The sequence below is a fragment of the Mandrillus leucophaeus genome, unplaced genomic scaffold (genome assembly GCF_000951045.1).
Source record: "Mandrillus leucophaeus isolate KB7577 unplaced genomic scaffold, Mleu.le_1.0 Scaffold85, whole genome shotgun sequence".
Classification (NCBI taxonomy): domain Eukaryota; kingdom Metazoa; phylum Chordata; class Mammalia; order Primates; family Cercopithecidae; genus Mandrillus; species Mandrillus leucophaeus.
This window is the reverse complement of record NW_012109252.1, coordinates 2,161,654-2,185,225: the sequence shown is the minus strand read 5'-3', so window position 1 is coordinate 2,185,225 and position 23,572 is coordinate 2,161,654. Positions and strand designations below refer to the sequence as shown.

Here is a 23,572-nt window from a genome sequence, read left to right as displayed (position 1 = left end):
TTTGCTATTTACATTTTGATTTAATTAAATTACAAATCCAGTGTCATCACCGCTAACAATGTGAGAACATGAGGCCCATGAGAATTGATATGGCACTTAACCTCATGTCTGCTCATCTTCAAGACAGGACAGAACCACTTCTCCCAGGGGGTTGTTTTGGGGGCCTTTAAACAGAGACTCTGGGATGGCAAAGGGCCCCACGGACGTTTGTATAAATTGAGACCAGAGAAGACTCTCTCCGTCTATTCTGGGAACCTGTCCGAACAGAAAATAAAACCCTTGCCTCTCCCTCACTCGCTTGCAAGTTCTCACAGCATGAAGCAAAGGCTGGAATTAGACTGAGGGTGAGCCGAGTGCTTGTGTGGGGCCTCGGGAAGGGAAGGAAGACTGGGGTCCTTTGGGAACTGCCCATGGACCAAAGCTGTGATTTGCCTCCAAATCCCGAGTGGACAAAGGCTAAGCTGAGGAAGTCTCCACCTGAGAGTGGCTGACCTTCCTCCCGGGTCTGCTCCGTCCTCCGCCCAGGCCCCCTGTTTCCTGGCCTCGGGGCAGCCAGGGGGCAAACCCGCCAAACCCCGTTTCACCCTTACCTCCCTCCCAGGGCAGGTCTGTGCGTTTGTTTATAATCTACACAGGGACCTGTGTTCCAACACACATCACACAGCATGAAACAAGGACGAAAGAGAAATAGAAAAGGGTGAGATAGTGGGGACCATAAACAGAAGGCCTGACTTACCCGTGCCTACCCTGGGGGTGACCGCAAGCTCCTTAGCGGGGCACACCCTGGATGGACTGGGGCCACCGCCATCGTCAGTGGGTCGGGATCTGTGCTCGGGTGATGGGTTTCTTTACAGAAGGAAGGAGAGCGCTGTCTTCAGAATCAATTCTCTTCGGAATCCATGCTCACGAGCCCCAGCGTTTTGCATCAGTCGCTGCGGGAGGCAAAGTGGATGGAGGGCTTCTTCCCCAGTGGCTGCTGCCTCTGAGCACCAAGTGCTAATTGGTGATTTGACGAGCTAATCAGTGCTAATGCGTGAGGCTGCACTCCCCTGGGATCTTAATGCCTTAAGTCAATTGAAAAACAAGCTCCCTGCCCTTTGGGAGAGGCTGCTGGCCTGGGAGACACATCCCCCTCCTCCTTCTCCTCTCCTGGCACCAGTGATCCTATTTCCTCCATTCTAAGACAAGCTTTATCCCCTTCCTGGGCCCCTCCCAGCTATCCCCTGCCAAGGAGCTGTGAAACAGCAATTCGTGGCAGTTCTCAAAAGACTTGGAAATTGTGCTGCTGTATAGGACTATAAGGGCAAGGAGGGATTTCCGTGGAGGAGAGGCCAGAAGGAATCATCTTTGAACTTTTGGATCAGGAATTCAGCTCATATCTCTTAATTACTGATACGTAAGATGAACATTACATGATGAAACTACAAAGTGTTTGCAAATACATTGTTTTATTTAATCACCAAAGTCACCCTAGTAATGTGTGGGTGCTCAATACATGTACTCTAGAAGTCTAAAACACCCTCGATGTGTTTCTTGGAAAGTCAATAGATAAGAATAATTGGGCTGGTCTCGTGAAGGCACCGATTTGGAAGGAGAATTTGAGGCTGGCAGCTGCTGGTGTGTAAGAACCTTGGCAGGCTGGGCATGGTGGCTCACGCCTGTAATCCCAGCGCTTTGGGAGGTCGAGGCAGGTGAATCACGAGGTCAGGAGTTTGAGACCAGCCTGGCCAACATGGTGAAACCCCGTCTCTACTAAAAATACAAAAAATTAGCTGGGTGTGGTGGCGCGCACCTGTAATCCCAGCTACTCGGGAGGCTGAGGCAGGAGAATTGCTTGAACCTGGGAAGCGGAGATTGCAGTGAGCCAAGATCGCGCGACTGCACTTCAGCCCCGGTGACAGAGTGAGACTCCGTCTCAGAAAAGAGAGCCTCGGTAACTATTTGTGCCCTGAGTTTTCTTATTTCTTCTTATTGCTCAAGGTTTCTTCTTCTTCTCTCTTCTTCTTATTGCCTCATATTGAAAAAAATCCTGAATCCCAGACAAGTAGTTGCAAGTGAAAACATTTTTACCTTGACATCTGAGAATATTATCCGATTACACAGAGGTGGTAGGAGAAGCTCCGCCCGAGGCCCCGGTACCCGTGAGTTAAGTGACTGCGTGAGGTTCGAGTTGGGCTTCGATGCCTGACTGGTGTGTGATGTGCTGAGTCTACACTGACACCACAGTTTAAAAACGGCTAAAACGCACGGAAGAAGGAACGTGCAGCACACAGGGGAGTTTTGAGTTGAGAGCCGTGGGGCGCAGCGTGAATGCCATTGATGTTACGTGACAGGCAGCAGCAGGGTTTTTGAGGGGACTGGCTGGAGCCCCGTCCATGCAGCCCACACTCCTGCTCCTCGAGGACAAGGGTGGGTCAAGACATTCACCCCTCCTCACTCAGGAACTGGTCATGACGGTGACCTGCTGGGCTTGGGGACAGCCCGTGCCCTTGTCCAGCCAGGTCATGTCCCGTGAGTCCTGCCCTGGTCCAGCAGGGTCACGTCCGGCGGTTCCTGCATGGGAACTGCCCGTGCACCTGCTCTGTGCTTCTCTGGTTTAATGGCTCCCTCCTTGCGAGTCGGAGTCCACCTGGATTGTGCATTTGCAGGACAGGCTCCAGGTCAGCAGATTCTGATCAAGCAGATTTTTACAGACCGCCTTGCTCACTTCCATATACGCTGGCATTGGAATCCTTCCAGCAGTGCCTGTGGGAGGCTGTCGCCCTTGTTTCTCTCATCTGTTGTGTTATTGCTAGTGGGGGCGGGATTGTTGGAGAGGAAGAGTTAGGGCGAATCCCAAAAGAATATCTTTGGGTTTGGAGAATGCATTTATGAAAACATAATGGTTTTATTATTTAGAAGAAGTAACATGAGCACAAAACAAACAAACAAACAAAATGGAGAAATGCCCATGGGTTCCGCAGAGAAGCAGCTCCTCCTTCCACCCCGGAACCCAGTCCCAGGCATGTTCCGAGAGGCAGCGGCAGGTTACGCTCCCTGTGGGAATGTGTATACGAGCATTATGTGTGAATTATATGGGTAGATCAGCACAGGTTGTTAACACTTAGCATTGGAGAAAGCCTCTACTTATGGGATTTTTATGTGTTTTGCACACACTGTTACTTTGCCCCGGAGACATGGCTGTACTTGCGGTGAATCTGGAAATTGCATAGCAGTGTAGCTTCTAATGAGTTCAGGCTGGAATTGTAGCTTTGCTGATGATTTTGTAGTTCGGCTTGTATTCCTCCAAGGTGAACTAGAAAGTAATGCTCTTGGTTTGAAGATCTACCCGGACCGGGCTCTGAGGTGTCCTCTGTCCCTTGAGCAGTGGCAGCCAGGGAGACCGGATGGCTTTCTCTGACATATTGAGGCTGGATTTGAACTTCAGGAGGAGGGGAAAGAATTCTTGGTAATAGCACAGGTCTCAGACACGCTGTTTCCCTTTTGTTGGAGAAATGGAAATTTTTGGTCTAAGAAAATATGTTCAGCTCCTAGTGGAACAGAGAAGAAAATAAAATTACTAATGACTTCGCAGGAATGGATTTTGTCTCTGGAGGCACTGGCTTCTTGATGCATTTGAAAAGTCAGACTTGAGTAACTCTTGCTTTTCTCAAAAGTGGGGACTTTTTGTGTTGTTTCTTTTCCCAGATTAAGATTCTGCTCAGGTGTCCATGGCTTGGAAAGGAGCTGCCAGAAAGAATGCAATTTTGGAGTCACGTGGACCTTGTTAACCTAGCTTCTTAGCTGCCATGTTGCTTGCTCACCATCCTAGCGGGATAATGACGTCTATTTCAAGGCTACTTGAGGATGAACATGGAAATGCTGACGTAACGTGACCTGAAGAGGGCTTAGTGTTGAGTAAAAGCTCAGCTGATCTCAGCGCCTCTTCCTTACCCTCTCTTGTCTCCGTTTCCTGGGGAAGCTGGTGGGAAGACAGTTCACAGCCAAGAGAAGAAGTTTTAGCTTTAGTGCCATGGATAAGGGGAAGTGGAAGACCCACCCCCACAGGGACTTGGGGTTTGTGAGCCTGGGGTCTCTGGCTATTCCTAAGTCATGCTTTTTTGTTTGTTTGTTTTTTCCCCAGGGGTAAACATACATCAGTGTCTCAAGTAGAGTCCAACTCAGACATTTCAATACACCCTTGAGTGGGTGATTCGTATCTGGGGATCATATTACTTTGGGATTCTGGAAGTAGCCTCTTATTAGCGTGGGATCCTGCTGGGGAGCCGGGTCGGGCTGTAGAATCGGCTTTTGGAACAGGGAGCTTGTCACTTAGGAGTTAATCGGTCTCTGTTTGCACCTTGGAACCCTTTGTGTGTGCCAGACACAAGCTGTGTTGAGGGCTTTGATGGGTTCTCAGCGGCTTGATTCCGGGATTCTCATCCCAGGGGTATTAAAGGTTGGGGAGCATCCCAGGTGCAGCTTCTCAATGCCTGCATGCACAGGTGGGGAGCACCCCGGGCGCAGTTCTTCAGTGCCCGTTTGCACCAGGCGGAGAGCATTCCGAGGGCGGCCCCTCAGTGCCCGTGTGCACCAGGCGGAGACGCACAGCATCCCAGGTGCAGCTTCTCAATGCCCGTGTGCACTAGGCGGAGAGCATTCCGAGGGCAGCCCCTCAATGCCCCTGTGCACCAGGATCGCCTGGGAGAGTGGAGCAAAGCTCAAGCTCCTGGACTACCTTAGAACTGTCATGGGATGGATTGCCCACCTGGGAACAACTCCCTGCGTGGGAACAGCTCCCTCATGGAATGGACCCGCCGCCATGGTTCAGGGCCTCCCTGAAGCAGTGCTCTGCCTTCTTCTCTGGCAGCATCCTCGCTCCTACACGGAGCGGGTCCAAGGCTTTCCCCCACAGGCTCTGTATCATCCCATCGCGAGTGGTTCTGCTGGAACTTGAGGTCGCGGGAGGCTGTCCACTGACAAGATGAAGCCTCACATTCTATAGAGGTAGTAAAAATGGACCAGAATGGAATAGAGACTTCTCCTTGAGAATGAACAAAGGATTTTCAGGAGTGCCAGTAGCATTTTATTCTGAAGGCCAAAGCTGCACCGTCGTCTGGGATCAGGCCTTCATCTGTGTCTATAATTAATACCGAGTTGCTGCCTCACCTTTCCAAGGACAGAGCTGGCATTGTTCTTGTACAAATCACTCATGAACAAATAACCCACGCCATGTGATTTGCTTTCGAGGAATGCTTTTGTGCAATCCAGGTCACTGACTTTTACAGGACGGTCCCGCAGACTTTTCTCTCGCTTTTTCTCTCCAAGGGTAGACTTTGACGACACCGCGACGTACTCAGCAGTGGCCACCAACGCCCACGGACAGGTGTCCACCAACGCGGCAGTGGTGGTGAGAAGTGAGTGTCGGGTGGGTTTTCACGGAGCGCCTTCCTCCTGCTTTTCTCTTTCTTGCTGCGCTCACTTCACTGTCTTGCAGGGTTCCGGGGAGACGAGGAACCGTTCCGTTCGGTGGGACTCCCGATAGGATGTAAGTGGGTTTTCGTTTCCTTTCTGTGTGGTGAAATGTTTAGTGACATAGCAGACAATTTGAAAACATGGTTTCCTAAGGGCCAAATTTTTTTTTTTTTTTTTCTGGGACGGAGTCTCGCTCTGTCACCCAGGCTGGAGTGCAGTGGTGCCATCTCGGCTCATGGCAAGCCCCGCCTCCCGGGTTCACACCTAAGGGCCAACTCTGTTTTACAAAAATCATATTTCAGAAAACTCCTCCAAGTTTCTCCTGACCGGTGTTAGCGTGCTGACAATTTGTTCCCACGTCATTCTATGGCTAGGTGGTATTTTTAGACTGGTGAAAACATCGCTTGGAGAGACTACATTTTTGAATTGGAAGAAAAGAGACACATTCAAATTCTTGACCTGAATGCATCCCGTTGCTGTTTTGTGTTTAAGGAGAGGTGGTGTTTTTTGTTTTTTTTTTCCTCCAAAAGTCTCTTGGTCCTTGTAACAAAAAACTTCAGGTCAAAATGAGGGCAGTGCAGCAGGCTTTGGCCCAGAAACCCGCCCCAGGCCTGGGACCTGCCGTGGCCCTGTAATGAGGCGAAGCCGTCTCTGGCCCTGGGCTGGCTTCACCCTCGCCGTCCCGTGGTGCTGGGTGACCCATGCTGGGTGAGGTGAGGAGGTCCCCATGAGGGCATCTGAGAATTGGGACATGATGGATGCACTTTCAATGCAGCTTGTTTATGGCTTGGGAGTGAGTTTTAGAATTGGCCTGAACTTCCCAGGAAGGAACCGTACATTCCGATGGAAGCACCGATTTTACTGTAATGCAAGGCTTAGATGCTCCGGGCCACGTGCTGGGAGTGGAGAGTTGACCAAAGTGACGATGGAGGGTGGAGCCTCCTGGCAGCTGCTGGACACTGTGGGCGTGGCCTCCGCTTGCTATTTCTGTGTGACTTTTATTGCTGGGCTACATTCAACACTCGGTGAGCCTCCAAGACCACCAAAGGGCAGGCAGGGACCAGGCCAAGGTGAGCCTGGGGAGGCCGGGAGATCTGGGCGTCTGTGTGCAGTTCTGGCCCTCAGGACAGCACGGAGTCTGTGTGGAGAGGTGCCCCAGGCACTGATGAGCTGGGCAGGTCCTGGCGGTCACCTGGTCCCATCCTGGGGTTTCTCCTACCTATGAACATTTTATCTTCCTAAACAAGAACTGTGGTGCAGTTACAGCATAGATCACCATGTAAGAATGCTCGTGTGTTCACCACCCGTGTTTGACGGGGGAAATATCTTGCTATTTTTGCTTCACTTGTTTTTCATCAAAGTCCAATTTGCATAACACAACATTAGCCATTGTACAGTGTACCATTCAGGGTAGCTTCAATTGTTTTCCAAGAGCTGAAACAATCACAGATGATGAAAGCACCCAATGCTGCTCCTGTCCGTCTCCCACACCGTCCTGGCATTTGCAGTGGCTTTTAAAATTTTTTATTTTTATTTATTTATTTATTTTTGAGACAGGGTCTCACTCTGTCACCCAGGCTGGAGTGCAGTGGTGCAATCTTGGCTCACTGCAGCCTTGATCTCCTTGGCTCAAGGAATCAACCTCCCAAGTAGCTGGGACTACAGGCGTGTGTCACCAAACCTGGCTCATTTGTTTTTTTTTTGTATTTTGTAGAGATGCAGTTTCACCATGTTGCCCATGTTGGTCTTAAACTACTGGGCTCAAGTGATCCTCCTGCCTTGGCCTCCCAAATTGCTGGGATTATAGGCATGAGCCACCATACCCGGCCTGCAGTTATTGTTTAAACTTCCCTACGTGCATATATCTGTAAATCATACAGGTTTTTTTGGTTTTAAAAATTCAGTATAGATTTTTTCCTGACACGTATGTACTCCCCCTACCACACATATTTTTGAAATTTAACCAGGTTGACGCTTCTGGATCTAGTTGCTTCATTTGGGTGAACTCTAAACTCTATGGATGCAAACACCACCGTTTGTTTTGAAGAGGAGGCAGCCGTGGCCTCCAAGTCCATGTGACTTGCCAGAAGCCACAGTCTGGGGCTGAGGTTGGACTTAAACCTTTAGTCTTCACACACGATCAGGTTCTCAGCCCTGCCTCTAACGACACCACAAGGTCGACTTTGTGACATTTAATTCTTCAGCAGTGGCTTGTCTCAGCTCTGGCTGCTGGAACAACACGCCATGGCCAGGGCAGTTTATGAACAATAAGCACTTATCCTCTCTGTTCTGGAGGCAGAAGCCTGACACTCAGCAGGCGTAGCTTCTGGTGAGAACCCTCCTCCTGGGTTGCTGACGGCACCTGCTCACGGTGTCCTCACGTGGACGGGAGGAAGGTCTGGCCTCTTCCTCCTCTTTCAAGGGCGCTCATCCCCGCCCTGGGGCCCAGCTCTCATGATCTCATCCCACCCTCATTGCCTTCCAAAGGCCTCACTTCCTCACAGCGTCCCACTGAAGGTCAGGGATTCAACCCTAGAATTTGGGACACAGATATTCCGTCTGGAGCACAGACCTGGCTGGGGTGTTCCATGCCGTGGGGCGGTGACAAAGACATGTTTTTGTGGTGACGGCCTGAGCGTGTCTGCTTTCAAAGATGCTCTCTGCCCTTCGGCCCTGAAAGCCTCCATCGTTTCTGTGCAGTGCCCCTGTCATCAGTGATTCCGTACACGCACTTCGACGTCCAGTTTTTGGAGAAGTTTGGGGTCACCTTCAGGAGGGAAGGCGAGACGGTCACTCTCAAGTGCACCATGCTGGTGACGCCGGACCTGAAGCGGGTGCAGCCGCGAGCCGAGTGGTACCGTGATGGTGAGTAGGACACAGCCCAGATCTGGGCACACGCCAGGAGGATTTGGGTCGAAATATCCTTTAAATGTGGGTGTCAATGTGGCTTTTGTCTCTACCACTGGGTCAGCTCCAGACAGCCGAACAACTGAGGGACTGTAGAGAACTTGGCGGCCCACCGTTGACTTTGAACAGAAACCCCAAATCTAGAGCAGCCACTTAGAGACTGATCGCTCGTATGATGACAGACAGAATGATCTCGTGCTATTGAGATTGAGTTTAATGCACATTACTGCATGGAAGGGGCTGGTTAGCAGCTTGTGTACTATCTCTAGACAGAAATGCTACCTTAGTCCTATTGCGATTCTTTTCTTCCTTCCAGTCCAGTCATTTTGTTTTTAGAGTTTGGTGATGCGGAGGGTCTATGCTGGGTTCTTTGGAGATGTGACAGTAGCCCCACGCCCCTGTGATTCCCTACGGGCATGAGGAAGCTGGTTGGGGCAGTGGCCACCCAGCAGAGAAGCAGGGAGCCCCCAGGTGAACGCAGCTTACCTGAGGACAAAGCTGGTGGCCGCTAGCAGCATGTTCCATCTTTACCCACTCAAGTGGCAGCCTGCGCTCTGGGCTGTGGGGTGGCAGCCTGCGCTCTGGGCTGTGGGGTGGCAGCCCGTGTTCTGGGCTGTGGCTGCTCCATTCATGTATGTGCTTCCACGAAGTGCAGCTGTTGGGATTTTACCAGGTTGAGGCTCTGCCTTCGGTGGTGTGCAGCTGCACTGTCCTGTCCTGCTCTGAGACGGCGCTGGTGTCCTCAGGCTTTCTTTCCCTGCTGGGGTGATTTCGGATGCAAACCTTCCATGTAAACGCTTTTTCTTTCAGACGTGCTGGTGAAAGAGTCTAAGTGGACAAAGATGTTCTTTGGAGAAGGCCAGGCCTCCCTGTCCTTCAGCCACCTGCACAAGGACGACGAGGGCCTGTACACCCTGCGCATCGTGTCTCGGGGCGGCGTCAGTGACCACAGCGCCTTCCTGTTTGTCAGAGGTGTGGCAGGGTTGTCAGAGTGCAGACCTTGTGTGTGCCCGGGGTGGGGAGGCGGCCCTGGGAGGAGTGAGGCACTGGGAAAAGGAGTCAGGAGGGTGTGAGACCACTTTGATCCTTGGAGACCTCCGTGTGGCACCGACTTTCCCTCGGTGCACGGGCACACCAGGCGCTTCCTGCCCATGAGCAGACAGAGGAGTCAGGACACAATCCAGAATAGACCAGAATCATTATTCATTCATATACTCATGAGCATTTGACAAATGGCTCCCAAGAGTGAGTGCACCAGATTTACTGATTCTCAGGGAAGGTAGCCCGAGGACAAAGAGGGGCACAGTGTTGGAGTCCCAGGGAAGAGCTTCCTTCCTCTCCTGCCAGTGACTCACTGCCTCTGGACTTTGGCTTAAGAGAAACAGACATGAGGATGACAGCCAGTGCTGTGACCTCCACCAACCGCTTTAATGAAACTTGTGCTTAAGACGTTTGTGGCCGGGCGCTGTGGCTCACGCCTGTAATTCCAGCACTTTGGGAGGCCAAGACGGGCGAATCACGAGGTCAGGAGATTAAGACCATCCTGGCTAACATGGTGAAACCCTGTCTCTACTAAAAATACAAAAAAATGAGCCGGGCGTGGTGGCGGCGCCTGTAGTCCCAGCTACTCAGGAGGCTGAGGCAGGAGAATGGCGGGAACCCGGGAGGCGGAGCTTGCAGTGAGCTGAGATCTGGCCACTCACTCCAGCCTGGGCCACAGAGCGAGACTCCGTCTCAAAAAAAAAAAAAAAAAAGACGTTTGTGGCCACAACAGCCATCACCACCGGAGGCTTTCTGTCAGGCAGTGTGCTGGGGTCCTACACGGATTTAGTCTTCACGACAGACTCACTATGGAGGCTTCACTCATTCCATTTTATGAAAAGAAAGACAAAATTTGTGATATATGTATATATATTTATAAAATGCCTATTGCATACATTCTATAGGTGTGCATGTATGTGTCTACACTTACGTAAACATCCGTGTATACATAAGCTAGAATTCTTACAATAACAGCAAAAGGAAATACTGTTCTCTGTTTTCCAGATGAATCCGTTGAGGCTCAGAGGCAGGAGAAATGTTTCTAGGCTGGAGAAGCTGGGATTTAAATTTTGTTGGAGCCTGAGCTCCTGCTATACAGTTGTAGTGTTTTCATGTGACTGAGAAGGAGGGGCCACCTACCCCCCAACCCTTTTTTTTTGTTTCATTTTGCTTTTGAGACGGATTCTCACTCTGTCGCCCGGGCTGGAGTGCAGTGGTGCGATCTCAGCTCACTGCAAACTCCGCCTCCCGGGTTCAAGCAATTTTCCTGCCTCAGCCTCCCGAGCAGCTGGGACTACAGGCGCCCGCCACCGTGCCCTGATTATTTTTTGTATTTTTATTATTTATTTATTCATTTATTTTTTGAGACGGAGTCCTTGTTGCCCAGGCTGGAGTGCAATGGCGCTATGTGGACTCACTGAAACCTCCGCCTCCTGGGTTCAAGCGATTCTCCTGCTTCAGCCTCCCGAGCAGCTGGGACTACAGGCGTGTACCACCATGCCAGGATAATTTTTGTATTTTTAGTAGAGACGGGATTTCACCATGTTGGTCAGGCTGGTCTCGAACTCTTGACCATAAGTGATCAGCCCCGCCTTGGCCTTCCAAGCGTTGGGATGACAGGCATGAACCACCATGCCTGGCCTCACCTATGTTTTTATCAGTGTCTATTTCACTCCCCTCCCGCTTCTGCCCTGGGCAGCATCTCGGCAGCCTCTGGGTTTAGGGGCAGCCTCCTTGCTGAGGCACAGCTGACCTACAAGGAAGGCATTGGAGCTTTCCTGCGCCATGTGGCTGCTGCTCCTCTCCGGGTCCCCGGGCTCCTGGCTCCATCCTGATCAGCCGGGTGTCCTTACCTGCTGCCCAGGTTCTCACCTTCCCACCTGCCTCCAGCTCCAGCGGGGTGCAGGATGCATCTGTACATCGTCATGATTATTTTTTCCATTGCATCCATTAGATCAGAGCTTAAAGAAAGGACTGTATCATTAAAGAATATTTCATCTGAAAAGAAATAGAAGAAATATCGACCAAACGTATCTCACCCTCCTCACTTCCCACACGATAGCCTAAGCTTGCAAGTCTGTGAGGTTAGACACTCCCACCACGTTTCACTGCTATTATTAGGTGGGCGTTAAATGTCCCTTCCATCCTCCGCATGTGCCTGCTGCTGTGACGCTCCACCCCATAAAAAGGCAATACATGCAACATGGTTCAAATCGCCTTGCTCACTCAGCAACAACAACGGGAAGAAATTAAGGCGAGGGTGGGGAGTTTAACCATTTTCAATCGCTTTCTGAGGCTTTTGAATGTGAGAGGAAACTACTTGGCTCAATGTCAGGAAATTCTCAGCTTTTAATACCCTGAGGATATGTGAGCAGGAAACTGGATAGTGCTTACACTGCTAAGGATGCGTCACAGGACAGCCATGGCTACTGAATAAATACATAGTTCAGATAAGAGGGTTAACATTCTGTGTATTAACTTTCTAAGTTGCTCTGTTGGTTTTCATGCAGCTGTAATTAAACCTAATTGCAACATGGTCATCAATAGACTGAGAAATGAATGTTACAATATTGTCCCAAATATTGGCTCAAAATTGGCCCAAAGAGTAAACCACCCAATTTCTTAAGGATTTTGAAATAGAATAGTATCTCAGGTGATATTTCTCAGGTGTTAGAAATGCTGAATTGTTGTCACTGTTTCATCCACACCTTTCTGGCCACGTGCCGTTATGCAACATAGCAGCACCAAGAGAAGATGAACTGAATTCGGGATCTAATGACAAAAATTTGTAGACTTAAGTGTTTTATCGAGGATTCTATGTTTTGAAACTTTTTAATTCATAAATAATTTTATATTTCTTGTCGCCAATTTCCACCAGAGTAAGAAATATTCTAGTACTTGGAACTTGAGGATTAAACAGTGGATCAAATCAAGGGGATAGAATTGGAGCTTGGAGGAGCTGTAAACAGGCTTTGCAGTGACCCCAGCCTTTAAATGACAGCTGTGTGCCTTTTCTCTCCCCGCCCCAAGATGCTGACCCGCTGGTCACAGGGGCCCCCGGCGCACCCATGGACTTGCAGTGCCACGATGCCAACCGAGACTATGTCATCGTGACCTGGAAGCCGCCCAACACCACCACCGAGAGCCCCGTCATGGGCTATTTTGTGGACCGGTGAGTATCTTCTGCACGGAATCTTACCATGGACGATATATTGAGAAATCTTTCTCAACACAGATTGACGTTCCCATTTTTTGATTGGCTCTAGGTCCATGGCTAATTGGTCGTATAAGGTCCTGTTTAGGCAATTGGTAGACGGCCAAGTAGGCTGAGCCCAGCGTAACCACACTGGGTTTCTTTTTGTTGAAAGTGGGGCCTCATTTGCCTGTTGCACAGTAACCAATTGCCAGTAACCAATCCCACCAATGTCTTCAGGCTTGCTCTGAGCCTCGTGCTGTGCTTCTGTTGAGGTATGGGCTGTGCCTTATACTGGAGAGGGCCCTGGCTTTAGCAGAATTCAGGTTTGGAACCGTCCTTCCCTCCTGAGAGACAAAGTGGTGTGAAGAATGCCAGCTCATTTCTACCGAAGTTCTTTCCTTTTCCCTACTGGGGAATATGTGTTCTTCTTGTTTCCAAGGGAGAAATCTTGAGCTTTGAAATATTGGAGTTTGTGTTTTAGTTGATAGCTTACGTTTAGGTCATCATTGGAGCCAGTGGAGTTTGAACTCTTTGACTTCCCGTATTGGGGACAGCACTCGGAGGCTGGGAAGTATACTGAGCAGAGCCAGCGGGTTTACTGGATACGCAATTTATGCCCTAAATACAAATTCCGGTTATTGGAGTAAATTCTAGTTGAGAAAATGAATTTAGAAATTAGAGAGTATAAGAGGATGGTTCTTTCCAGGTACGTTGGTTCATGCCTGTAATCCCAGCACTTTGGGAGGCCAAGGCAGGTGGATCATGAGTTCAGGATATCAAGACCATCCTGGCCAATATGGTGAAACCCTGTCTCTACTAAAAATACAAAAATTAGCTGGGTGTGGTGGTGTGTGCTTATAATCCCAGCTACTTAGGAGGCTGAGGCAGGAGAATCTCTTGAGCTGGGGAGGCGGAGGTTGCAGTGAGATGAGATTGCGCCACTGCACTCCAGCCTGGCTACAGAGTGAGACTCCTTCTGGAAAAAAAAAAAAAAAAAAGAGGATGGTTCCTGCTAGAAATGCACAATTTTATATGTATATTAAACAGAAAAATAAGGTGATTAGCTCAGGAAAAAAAGAGGGAATTGGCTTAATTTTTTTTTACGTTGATTAAATTCTCTTCCAACAAAGCTACTTGTTTGGCTTAAACATTCCCCATCAAAGTAATATTTTGATGTGCTAGAGACAGTTCTGCACGGACTGCTGTTCAGGGCTTACCTGGAATTAAGCAACAACAGCAAGAAAAACAAACCCTCAAAGTGATCTTCTTTTCTCCTGGGACAGCTGATAACTTCTCTGGCCATGTTGACACAAACCATTTCCTGCACTGTCTCAGTTAACAATCCGCACTCCTCCCCTCGTTACAAAAAGAGCAAACGTGAACATTAAAGCAACCGAATGTTTTGGGAATGGGGGTGCATTTGGAAGTGGGGGGTGCAGCTACTCCTCTGTCCTTCCTTCAGGCTTACAACTTGCCAGCTGTTGCTTGAAGTTGAAGGTTTTCCCACCAGACTTTTGGTTTTGACCTTGTTGTTCTCTTTGGCTAAAACAGCCCATGACTTGTGGATCAGAGAGCTTTCATTGAAAGTGCTAGATCCTTAGCGGGAGAGCCGGTTCTTTCCCAGATGAAGGCACCACTCTGGGGTTGAAGTGCTCCCTCCCAAGACTGATTTTCTGAACCGGCTCTTTTCTCCTGGGGATTTAACATGAAGGTTTTTTTCTTACATTTTTCAATCTGTGAAAAATGGAGGTTAATCTTTCCTACATTTCCAGGTTTCTGGTCAGGAATTAATATTTTCAAAAGACTTCTACATTCCACTTGAGAAGCATTCTAGAAAGAAATGCCCTAATGTTATTCCAGGAGACTGGAAGCCAGCTTTCCCGGGGATTCGGGCTCTTGGTCCCACAGAGTAGGGCGGGAGCTGGAGGCAGAGCGGGCCTGAGCCTGTTTCCCCAGCCTGGGCCTCAGACAGGTCACGCCGCAGCTTAGGGGTGCCTTGACCATGTCACATAATTCGGAAAAAGAACTGTTCAGGATACGTCTAAAATAACTTTTTGAGGAGATTTTTGCCTAAATGTGTTTGATGACAGGAATTGATCTTCAACTATAAATTATTAAGATTCATGGGTACATATTACACATACAATAGATAATACATATAATATATATGTTGAATTTTCTAAATAGCTCTGTCTTTTAAAGTTTATCTATACAAGACAATATTTTAGCAGCACAGATTTTACTGGCACGAGATATTTTCCTGTTATAATCGGTGTGTGCATGTATGTATATGCCTATATATATTTAGTAGTTGCCACATTTGTTATTCTCTGTTGTTTTTCTTTTATTAACTTGAAGATGTGAAGTAGGAACGAACAACTGGGTTCAGTGCAATGATGCACCAGTGAAAATCTGCAAATACCCGGTCACGGGGCTTTTTGAAGGAAGGTCTTACATATTCCGAGTGAGGGCGGTGAACAGTGCGGGCATCAGCCGCCCCTCCAGGGTCTCTGATGCGGTGGCTGCACTTGACCCCTTGGACCTCAGAAGGTTACAAGGTAAGCCGCTTACGCCTCAGTATCCACTGTGCCCAGGAAGCTTTGGCTGTTTTGTGTGTGATCTATTCTCTCTTTCCCTCCCAACTCGTTGCGAGCCGAGAGAACGCCCTGTGTGCAGAGTGTAGCACAGGCTGTTTCACTGTTCTCCAAAGTCTCTGCCAACATCACTGCAGGAATGGGAACAGGATGACATGTACACTCTAAAATGATTGTGCCTCACCTCCAGAAAGCTCTTTGCTGGAATCCAGTCAAATTGGCTCAGAATTAGACCTTTTTTTTTATTCCATTGGTGATATAATTTCAACACATAATGACACTTAGAAGGCCATCCTATTTCTGAGTTTTAATTTTGCATGACACAGATTCCTCAATGGGACTGGGCCCTTTGTTATGGTTCTAGGTGAGCCACTGTATTTTCCTTACTCACATGGTCCTTTGCATCCACCACCAAGAGCGGAGAAGTGCTGTTACCAGGACACTTCCAGAATCAGCTCGGATGCCCCCAGAGGACTCACAGGCTGTAGTCCTAATGCAGAGGAGATGCAGAGCTGGCACAGAATTAGGAAAGACGGGGGCTTTTTGGGAAACCTTCGCGTGTCAAATCAAGTGTCAACCTTTCTCTCCACAGCCGTTCATTTGGAAGGAGAGAAGGAGATTGTCATTTATCAGGATGACCTTGAAGGTAAGTCGCTCCTCACCACTCCAGCTGCTCGTCCCCTGGGGATTTGGAGTTGTAATTGGAGATGGGAGAGATGGACAGAGAACGCCCCCTACTGGGCACAGCCTCTGCATGGAAAAATGAAAACTGCAGGTCAGGCCTGCAAAGCCCTAAGAAAAAAACAAGGCAGAGTGAGAGGGTGGGAGAAAGGGTGAAGGAGCAGTGAGTCTTAGACTTACCTTTCATTTGGGGTTTACAAAGGCATTCTTTCGGGGACTCGTAGAGAAGAAACCCAACTACAGCTAAGACTTGGTTCCTGGATGACGTAAGATCCGTTCTCATGGATTGCGTTGTGAAATCGATTTCATTTTACATTTTCTAAGCAAACATTTTGTTCCTGACATTTTAACTGAAATGGATTGAGTCTTTCCTGCCAAAGGGTGTTCTTGGTCCTTATTTATTTTGGATTTTGTGGGATATTTCTTCTCCCTGATATTCCTTTTAAAGAGCTTTAGAAAGAATGATGTGTTAAGGAGAATCCAACATTATTAACCATAAATCAAAAGATTTTAATTGGACTTATAACTAGAGTTCGTAGAGTGCCATGGGTGAAAACTTAAAAAGAAAGATTTCGAATTAGTTTGGAGCCACTGGCTAAGAAGCGGTGATTTTGAGCTGCTCTTTAAAATCACAGCCGTGTTCTCTCTCCCAGAGCTGCAGTCTCAAAAACGTTTTCTGGATCGGTTTTCTACATCTGAAGCAGATAGGTCCCCACCTAGTATCCACACATTGCATTTTCTGCCACACGAAGATTTTTCTCCAGGATCTCAAAACAAACGTATGTCCCAATGTGTCCCATGAGGGACACAAACTTCCAAAAGAAGACCTTAAGAGTTCTGGTCAAGCCAAGGTAACCTTTGAGCCTTAGTCAAACCCTCTGGCTCCAGAAGGACCTAGAACTCAGGACGGACACTCAATACGTAAGGAATGAAAGTGAGGGCTTTGGGGAGGGCAACTTCTTGCAGCTTCCTGGGCATCTGGTGTTTTGACTCAGCCTAGTATTCTGTCTCATGCATGGTAAACCCTCTCCATTTTTCAGATGATTAAAACATGGATATTTGAATGATGTTTCAAATGGCTCCAAATTCTTTTGGAAGAGAAGGCATGCTTGAGGCTGACCAGGCTGTGTGGAATGAGGTCTGGTTCTGGTCTGCGGGAGGAACAGGCAGCCCAGGCTGTGTAGAATGAGGTCTGGTTCTGGCCTGTGGGAGGAACAGGCAGCCCAGGCTGTGTGGAATGAGGTCTGGTTCTGGCCTGCGGGAGGAACAGGCAGTCTAGCCTGTGTGGAATGAGGTCTGGTTCTGGCCTGTGGGAGGAACAGTCAGCCCAGGCTGTGTGGAATGAGGTCTGGTCCTGGCCTGTGGGAGGAACAGTCAGCCCAGGCTGTGTGGAATGAGGTCTGGTCCTGGCCTGTGGGAGGAACAGTCAGCCCAGGTTGTGTAGAATGAGGTCTGGTTCTAGCCTGTGGGAGGAACAGGCAGTCTAGCCTGTGTGGAATGAGGTCTGGTTCTGGCCTGTGGGAGGAACAGGCAGCCCAGACTGTGTAGAATGAGGTCTGGTTCTGGTCTGTGACAGGCAGTCTAGCCTGTGTAGAATGAGGTCTGGTTCTGGCCTGTGGAAGGAACAGGCAGTCTAGCCTGTGTAGAATGAGGTCTGGTTCTGGCCTACGGGAGGAACAGGCAGCCCAGACTGTGTAGAATGAGGTTTGGTTCTGGCCTGCGGGAGGAACAGGTAGTCCCCCTTCTCACTCCTCACAGGCAGACAGATTCAGGGAGGAGACAGGCAGCCAGGACCATGCTGAGTGGATGTGTAGGATTCCAGCCTGGCAAAAATGAGCCACGGTGAGAAGGTGTAACTTGCTTTGTAAACGTCACATATCTGTGATGAGATTTGCCTTCTGTCAAGGCCATTGTGAAGAGCACTGGGGAAGGGAAATCATGTAATGGAATGAAGCTTCCCCAGGCGGAAGCCCTGCCTTTTTGGAGGGACAGTCTATCTTTCTAGTGAGACGTGATTGTGGTGGGATAGACGTAACTTGCTGTTCATGATGTGTCAAAGGAAGAAAGAGCAGGTGTCCTGAGGCTTGGTTTGCCAGTTGATAAAATGCAAGTTTGGTGTCCAGAAACAGTAGCTCTCATTTCTTGCTGGAGTAAAGACACAGATGCTATTTTCCATGGTCTCGTGTTTTCCTTGCTTTCAGCAAGGCAGGTTTCTGGCTGGTTGGGCCTGTGCCCTCCTCTGTTGGAGGCGGTTGTGAATGCGGCAGGATTTATTCATCCTCAGGGGACTTTTCCAAGGCTGTGTTTATGTGGTGGGTCATGGGAGGCTGAGGGTGAGACTCTCAGATGGAAAATTGCTTGACTTGGTACGTGGACACTGCCTGAGGCTCAGTCTCCCGGGCTTCAGTTCTCTGTGTACAGTGAACAGGCAATTTCCATGGTCAGAAACAAACTGGGTATGAAGTTGAAGTTCTGCTACGTTGATATGGGGGTTTGGAAAGTTCATCTGTTCACCTCAGTCATTTTAAACAAGGAGTAACTCCTCTAACTTAAAAAATCTTTATCCGAAGAAAGAGATCTGTAATGTTTCTAAGCGAACCATTTCGGGGTTCAAGAATTGGCTATTAGGAAGTTCCCTTTTCTACCTGTGTCTTTTTTCTTCAGCTGATTTTTTTTTTTTTTCTTTTACCATTGCTTTAGCTAGAAAACACTTGGTAAATGCCACTTGTTTTAAAGAAACAGAAACTCAGTACTGTTGTTGGCTAAAAATGGCTCCTCTGCTATTTTTGACTTTTTGCTAAGTTTTCCATATCGTTTTAATCTTGGGCAATGTCTTCCTTCAAACATTTAAACGGCTATCCATGCTCTTCCCTTAACACAAACACAACTTGCCCAGTATTTCTTGAATTGCTTCGTTGAAAAATGGACACCGTATTCTTGGAAAGGCCAGAATAGACTCTCGCAGAATTTAATGAGAGCATTTTTACTCTACTGTTTTACCATGTTTTTCTCTCCTAATTATGCATGCAAGCGTTGGCTGTGCTGTCCTGGGCTGGGTCGTCTGCAGCCCACGTGCTCAGTCACTTGCTCTGTGCTCTGCAGGACCCTAGAATTCTGTCAAATCTAAAATAAACTCGGCGTTTCATTTACTTAGAGAAAAATCTCCTGGGGAGGTTGTGGTTTCCCTAGGTGGATGAGGGAACAAAATGCAGAAGTTGGAACAAGAAGACCTAAGTCTGGACTCCAAGTCAGCCGCCCAGCAGCTGTGCAATCTTAGGAAAATGTCATGTTTTCATGAGTTCCATTTCTGGATTTTTAAGTGGAGGAAACCAGTAGTATCTTCCTCCATACATGAACAGAACCCAAAATAAGATATTGGATGTGAAAGCATTTTACAACAATAATATCTATTATATATTAATAATGTATATAACATAATAATACGAGAAGTATGTGTGTGTTTATCTCTTACTGTTTTCATTTAGTATTGACTTGGCCCATTGGAACAGGGCTCGGGAGCCTTCAGGGTTGAAGCAGAGGTAGGGCAGTGTCAGTGCCCTGGGGGTAGAACCGTTGGCCAGTGTCTCGCCTGTGCTTAGCGGCATCTCCGGTGTGGTTAGCAGTGTCTTATGTGTGCTTAGTGGTGTCTCATGTGTGCTTATCAGTGTCTCACGTGTGCTTAGTGGTGTCTTGTGTGTGCTTAGTGGCAACTAACCTGTGCTTAGCGGCATTTTGCATGTGCCCAGTGGCATCTCATGTGTGCTTAGTGGTATCTCGTGTGTGCTTAGCAGTGTGTCACGTGTGCTTAGCAGTGTCTTGTGTGTGCTTAGTGGCATCTCACATACGCCTAGTGGCATCTCACGTGTGCTTAGTGGTGTCTCATGTGTGCTTAGTGGCATCTCACGTGTGACTAGCGGCATCTCACATGTGCTTAGCAGCATCCTGCATGTGCCTGGTGGTGTCTTGCGTGTGCTTAGTGGTGTCTCTCGTGTGCTTAGCGGTATCTCACATGTACCTAGCAGTGTCTCGTGTGTGCTTAACGTTCCTTTGCTTTCCCTCGGCTCCCCTCTCAGCTGCAGGGTCATTGCTCATGCCCACGCCCGTGCTTCCCTCTCCCTGGCTTGTGGGACCCTTTTGAACCCTTTTCTCCTCTCTCCATGGTGGGAGCATCTGCAAATCCGCAAGGCTCCTGTGATCACATTGTCCGAGGTGATGACGACGTGAAGAATGACTCAAGTGTCTTGCCCCAGCCGGGGATCCCCTGCTGACAAAGCTGTGTTCTTTCTTCCCACCTTGTCATCAAAGGAACTGTCTCTCACTCCGCTTTCTCTGGTCTTTTGCTACGTGCAGGGGCAAAGGCGGCAAGACCGTTCCGAGAGCGTGAACGAGATTCTGCAGTCAGCGGCTCACACCTGCTCGCTGCTTCTGTTCGTTGCCTTGTTCTTTCTGTCCCCTTGGTTTGCTTCCCTCGTCAGCACCTCTGAAATAAACCAGGATTCCATTTTGGAATTTCGGCGTGTGTTACAGGAAGATGAGTTTTCCGCGTCTTCTCTCTGGAATGCTTTTTTCTGTGGGTCTCGAGGTGTGGACACGGTGCATGGGTGGAGAGCAGGCCTGTGGAGTGTCCCCCACCCCGGTTACCCTCTGCACTTTCCGGAGACACGCTGACTCCTTGTGTGAAATTCAGCACCTTACCAGAATGACCCCAGCTCAGCCTGTGTTGTCTCTGACACGCAGTGCACTGTGCAACAGAGCTCAGGAAACGAAACCCAGTCTTGCTTTGTGCTATTTCCGTGTTCAATTCCTGGCCTATTTCCGTGTTCAATTCCTGGCCTATTTCCGTGTTCAATTCCTGTGGGAATTCCTCAATTCCCACAGAGTCCTGAGGGAGCAACTGGATTTTGAGAAGGGCTCAGAGATGTCCCGCGGAGGTTTCAGACCATTTTAATCATATGCTAATCTAATTGAGGTTCATAACATTTTGTATCACAATTTCAAGAACTGTGGGTCTGGAAAAACCTCCACCTCCACTCCTTATGAGAATCTTCTATAAATTGAGACAGAAATCCCCACACTTCATAGTGTATTTTAAAAAGATGTATGTCAGAAGAGAGGCATATGGAGCATCTCTGACTGCAAATATTCTAGCATAAGTCATTTGCAGAAGGCTTATTAACATCACTCCAGAATTCAAACATACAGACATGGACTACAGTGCCTGTGAAAATGGTACTGAGCTTCTGAGGGAGGAGCAGGCAAGGTGCTTTAGAAGCGGATGCATAATTTAAGTGCTCTGAGGGCACACGGTATAAAGAAAGGACCTGGAGGGGATCCTCAGAGATGGGGCCGCCTCGTTCTGCGGTGCTTCGTATTGCAGAGCACAGACTGCGAATACGTTCTCTGCACAGATTCCCAGTGCAGTCAGGGCTCCATTTCGGATGCGATGCCTGGTTTCTTCTGGTAAATCCTTCCCCCTCTTCCCGCAGAATCTCTGGAAGACTTTCGGATGAGATTCCTTTCTTATGAACTGCCTTATATCTGTATCGGAAGCAAAAATGATCTAATGGTACCTTATCCTCTGGTTCCGAAGAAGCAGATATTTGGGGTTTGTTTGCTTCCCCCAAATAGAAACAAGACAAAGTGCAATACCCATGTGGTAGCATCCTCCAGGGCCCCGAGGTGGGCAAAGTGCAATACCCATGTGGCAGCGTCCTCCAGTGCCCCGAGGTGGGCCGCGGCAAGGCTGATGGGGGTCCTCCAGCACTCACCGAGTTTATTATTCCTCCAGGTGACGTCCAGGTTCCAGGGCCTCCCACCAATGTGCATGCCTCCGAGATCAGCAGAAACTATGTTGTCCTCAGCTGGGAGCCACCCACTCCCCGCGGCAAGGACCCGCTCATGTACTTCATCGAGAAGGTAAACTCTCGGTCTGTGTCCTGGAAATGCAGATCTCTGCGTGGCCCCCCACTGTCGTGATCTCTGCGTGGCCCCCACTGACGTGAGCTCTGCGTGGCCCCCCACTGTCGTGAGCTCTGCGTGGCCCCCCACTGTCATGAGCTCTGCGTGGCCCCCCACTGTCGTGAGCTCTGCGTGGCCCCCACTGTCGTGAGCTCTGCGTGGCCCCCCACTGACGTGAGCTCTGCGTGGCCCCCCACTGTCGTGATCTCTGCATGGCCCCCCACTGTCGTGATCTCTGCGTGGCCCCCCACTGTCATGATCTCTGCGTGGCCCCCCACTGTCGTGAGCTCTGTGTGGCCCCACAGTGTCATGATGTCTGCGTGACCCCAGTGTTGTGATCTCTGCGTGACCCCACAGTGTCATGATATCTGTGTGGCCCCACAGTGTTATGATGTCTGCGTGGCCCCAGTGTCGTGATCTCTGCGTGGCCCCACACTGTTGTGATCTCAGTGTGGCCCCACACTGTCGTGTTTGCTGTGTTTTAAAGATGGTCCATCAGTGGGTCCAGACCCTGCACGTTGCTGGGGAACATGAGTTCACACCACAGCCGGGGCGGAAATTGGCACTGGGGGCTGGGCTGTGCCCTAGCCCGACGTTGCACCTTGGTGTGAGCAGGGAGTCGCTTTCCTCTCTGGGTGCCCGTGTTCTCCACTGCCCCGTGGAGGGTTCCACCATCTCCTTCCTGCTGCAGCATTCCAGGCACCTACGTCTGGGGATTCCAGATTCCTCGCTGGCCGGGCTTGTGCACAAGCCGTATGGCCACTGGGTGGCAATCGTGTAGAGGAAATTCACACAAGACGGAGAAGCGTTAGAATTGCCAGATTATCCAATAGAAGGCTTTTTTTTTTTTTTTTCCCTGAATGCATACAAAGAAATACAAAATACATTGTATATTGCAGTTCTGCAATCACACACACGTGTATGTAGGTAACCTACAGAATTTCACAGATGATAACCTCACCCAGCACACATTCTCTTTTTAGCCTGTCCTGTGACATTAAAAACACAGGTTGTGACCCACAGATCTGACTTGGTGACCCTCTATTGGGTTGTAGACCACAGTTGGATAAGCCTCCAATGTCCTACAAAGGCTGTAACTATGGTTTTGTGATACAAAATTTATATTATAATATGTAATCCAATAGACAGAATGCACGTGACAGAGAATATAACATATATAAGCTTATGCTACCTAATACAATAATAACATCCAGCACCACTCAATGTAGCATGGCGGAAACAGAAATGGAAAATGAACCATATTTCAGACTCCAGAACGGAGGAGGGCCCTCTGGGCTTCTCTGCTTATTTGCAATGCGTGCTATCTAGGGGGTAGAAACTGGAATTATTTCAGGGTAAACATTACATTATTAATTCTGGGTGACAAAATATCGTTATTTGTGTTACGAAAATACAAGTGGTCAGTCCCCCTGTGGGGCTCTCCTGGGGTGGAAGGTATTTTCTCAGGCCCCTCATTCCCCTCATCCTCCACCAATACCAGAAACACCAAGTTTGCAAACACACTTTTATTTTTATTTTTGAGGCCAGGTCTCATTTTGTCACTCAGGCTAGAGTGCAGTGGCACAGTCATGGCTAACGACAGTCTCCACCTCCTGGGCTCAAACAGTGCTTCTTCTCCAGCCCCCAACCCCCAGAGTAGCTGGGACCACAGGTGTGCGCCACCACACCCAGCTGATTTTTAATTTTTTGTGTAGAGAGGAGGTCTCGCCGTGTTGCCCAG

General features: G+C 49.0%; 1 protein-coding gene across 1 annotated transcript in view; it reads left to right on the top strand.

Moving 5' to 3' along the window:
* MYOM2 (myomesin 2) overlaps positions 1-23,572 on the top strand; it is a 117,500-nt gene that overhangs the window by 24,460 nt on the left and 69,468 nt on the right. Inside the window, exons 7-14 of the mRNA XM_011968596.1 lie at positions 5,308-5,396; positions 5,477-5,527; positions 8,155-8,319; positions 9,172-9,333; positions 12,433-12,574; positions 14,957-15,156; positions 15,785-15,838; positions 21,662-21,789. Coding sequence (XP_011823986.1) covers positions 5,308-5,396; positions 5,477-5,527; positions 8,155-8,319; positions 9,172-9,333; positions 12,433-12,574; positions 14,957-15,156; positions 15,785-15,838; positions 21,662-21,789 — 991 coding nt within the window. The remainder of the gene's footprint in view (positions 1-5,307; positions 5,397-5,476; positions 5,528-8,154; positions 8,320-9,171; positions 9,334-12,432; positions 12,575-14,956; positions 15,157-15,784; positions 15,839-21,661; positions 21,790-23,572) is intronic.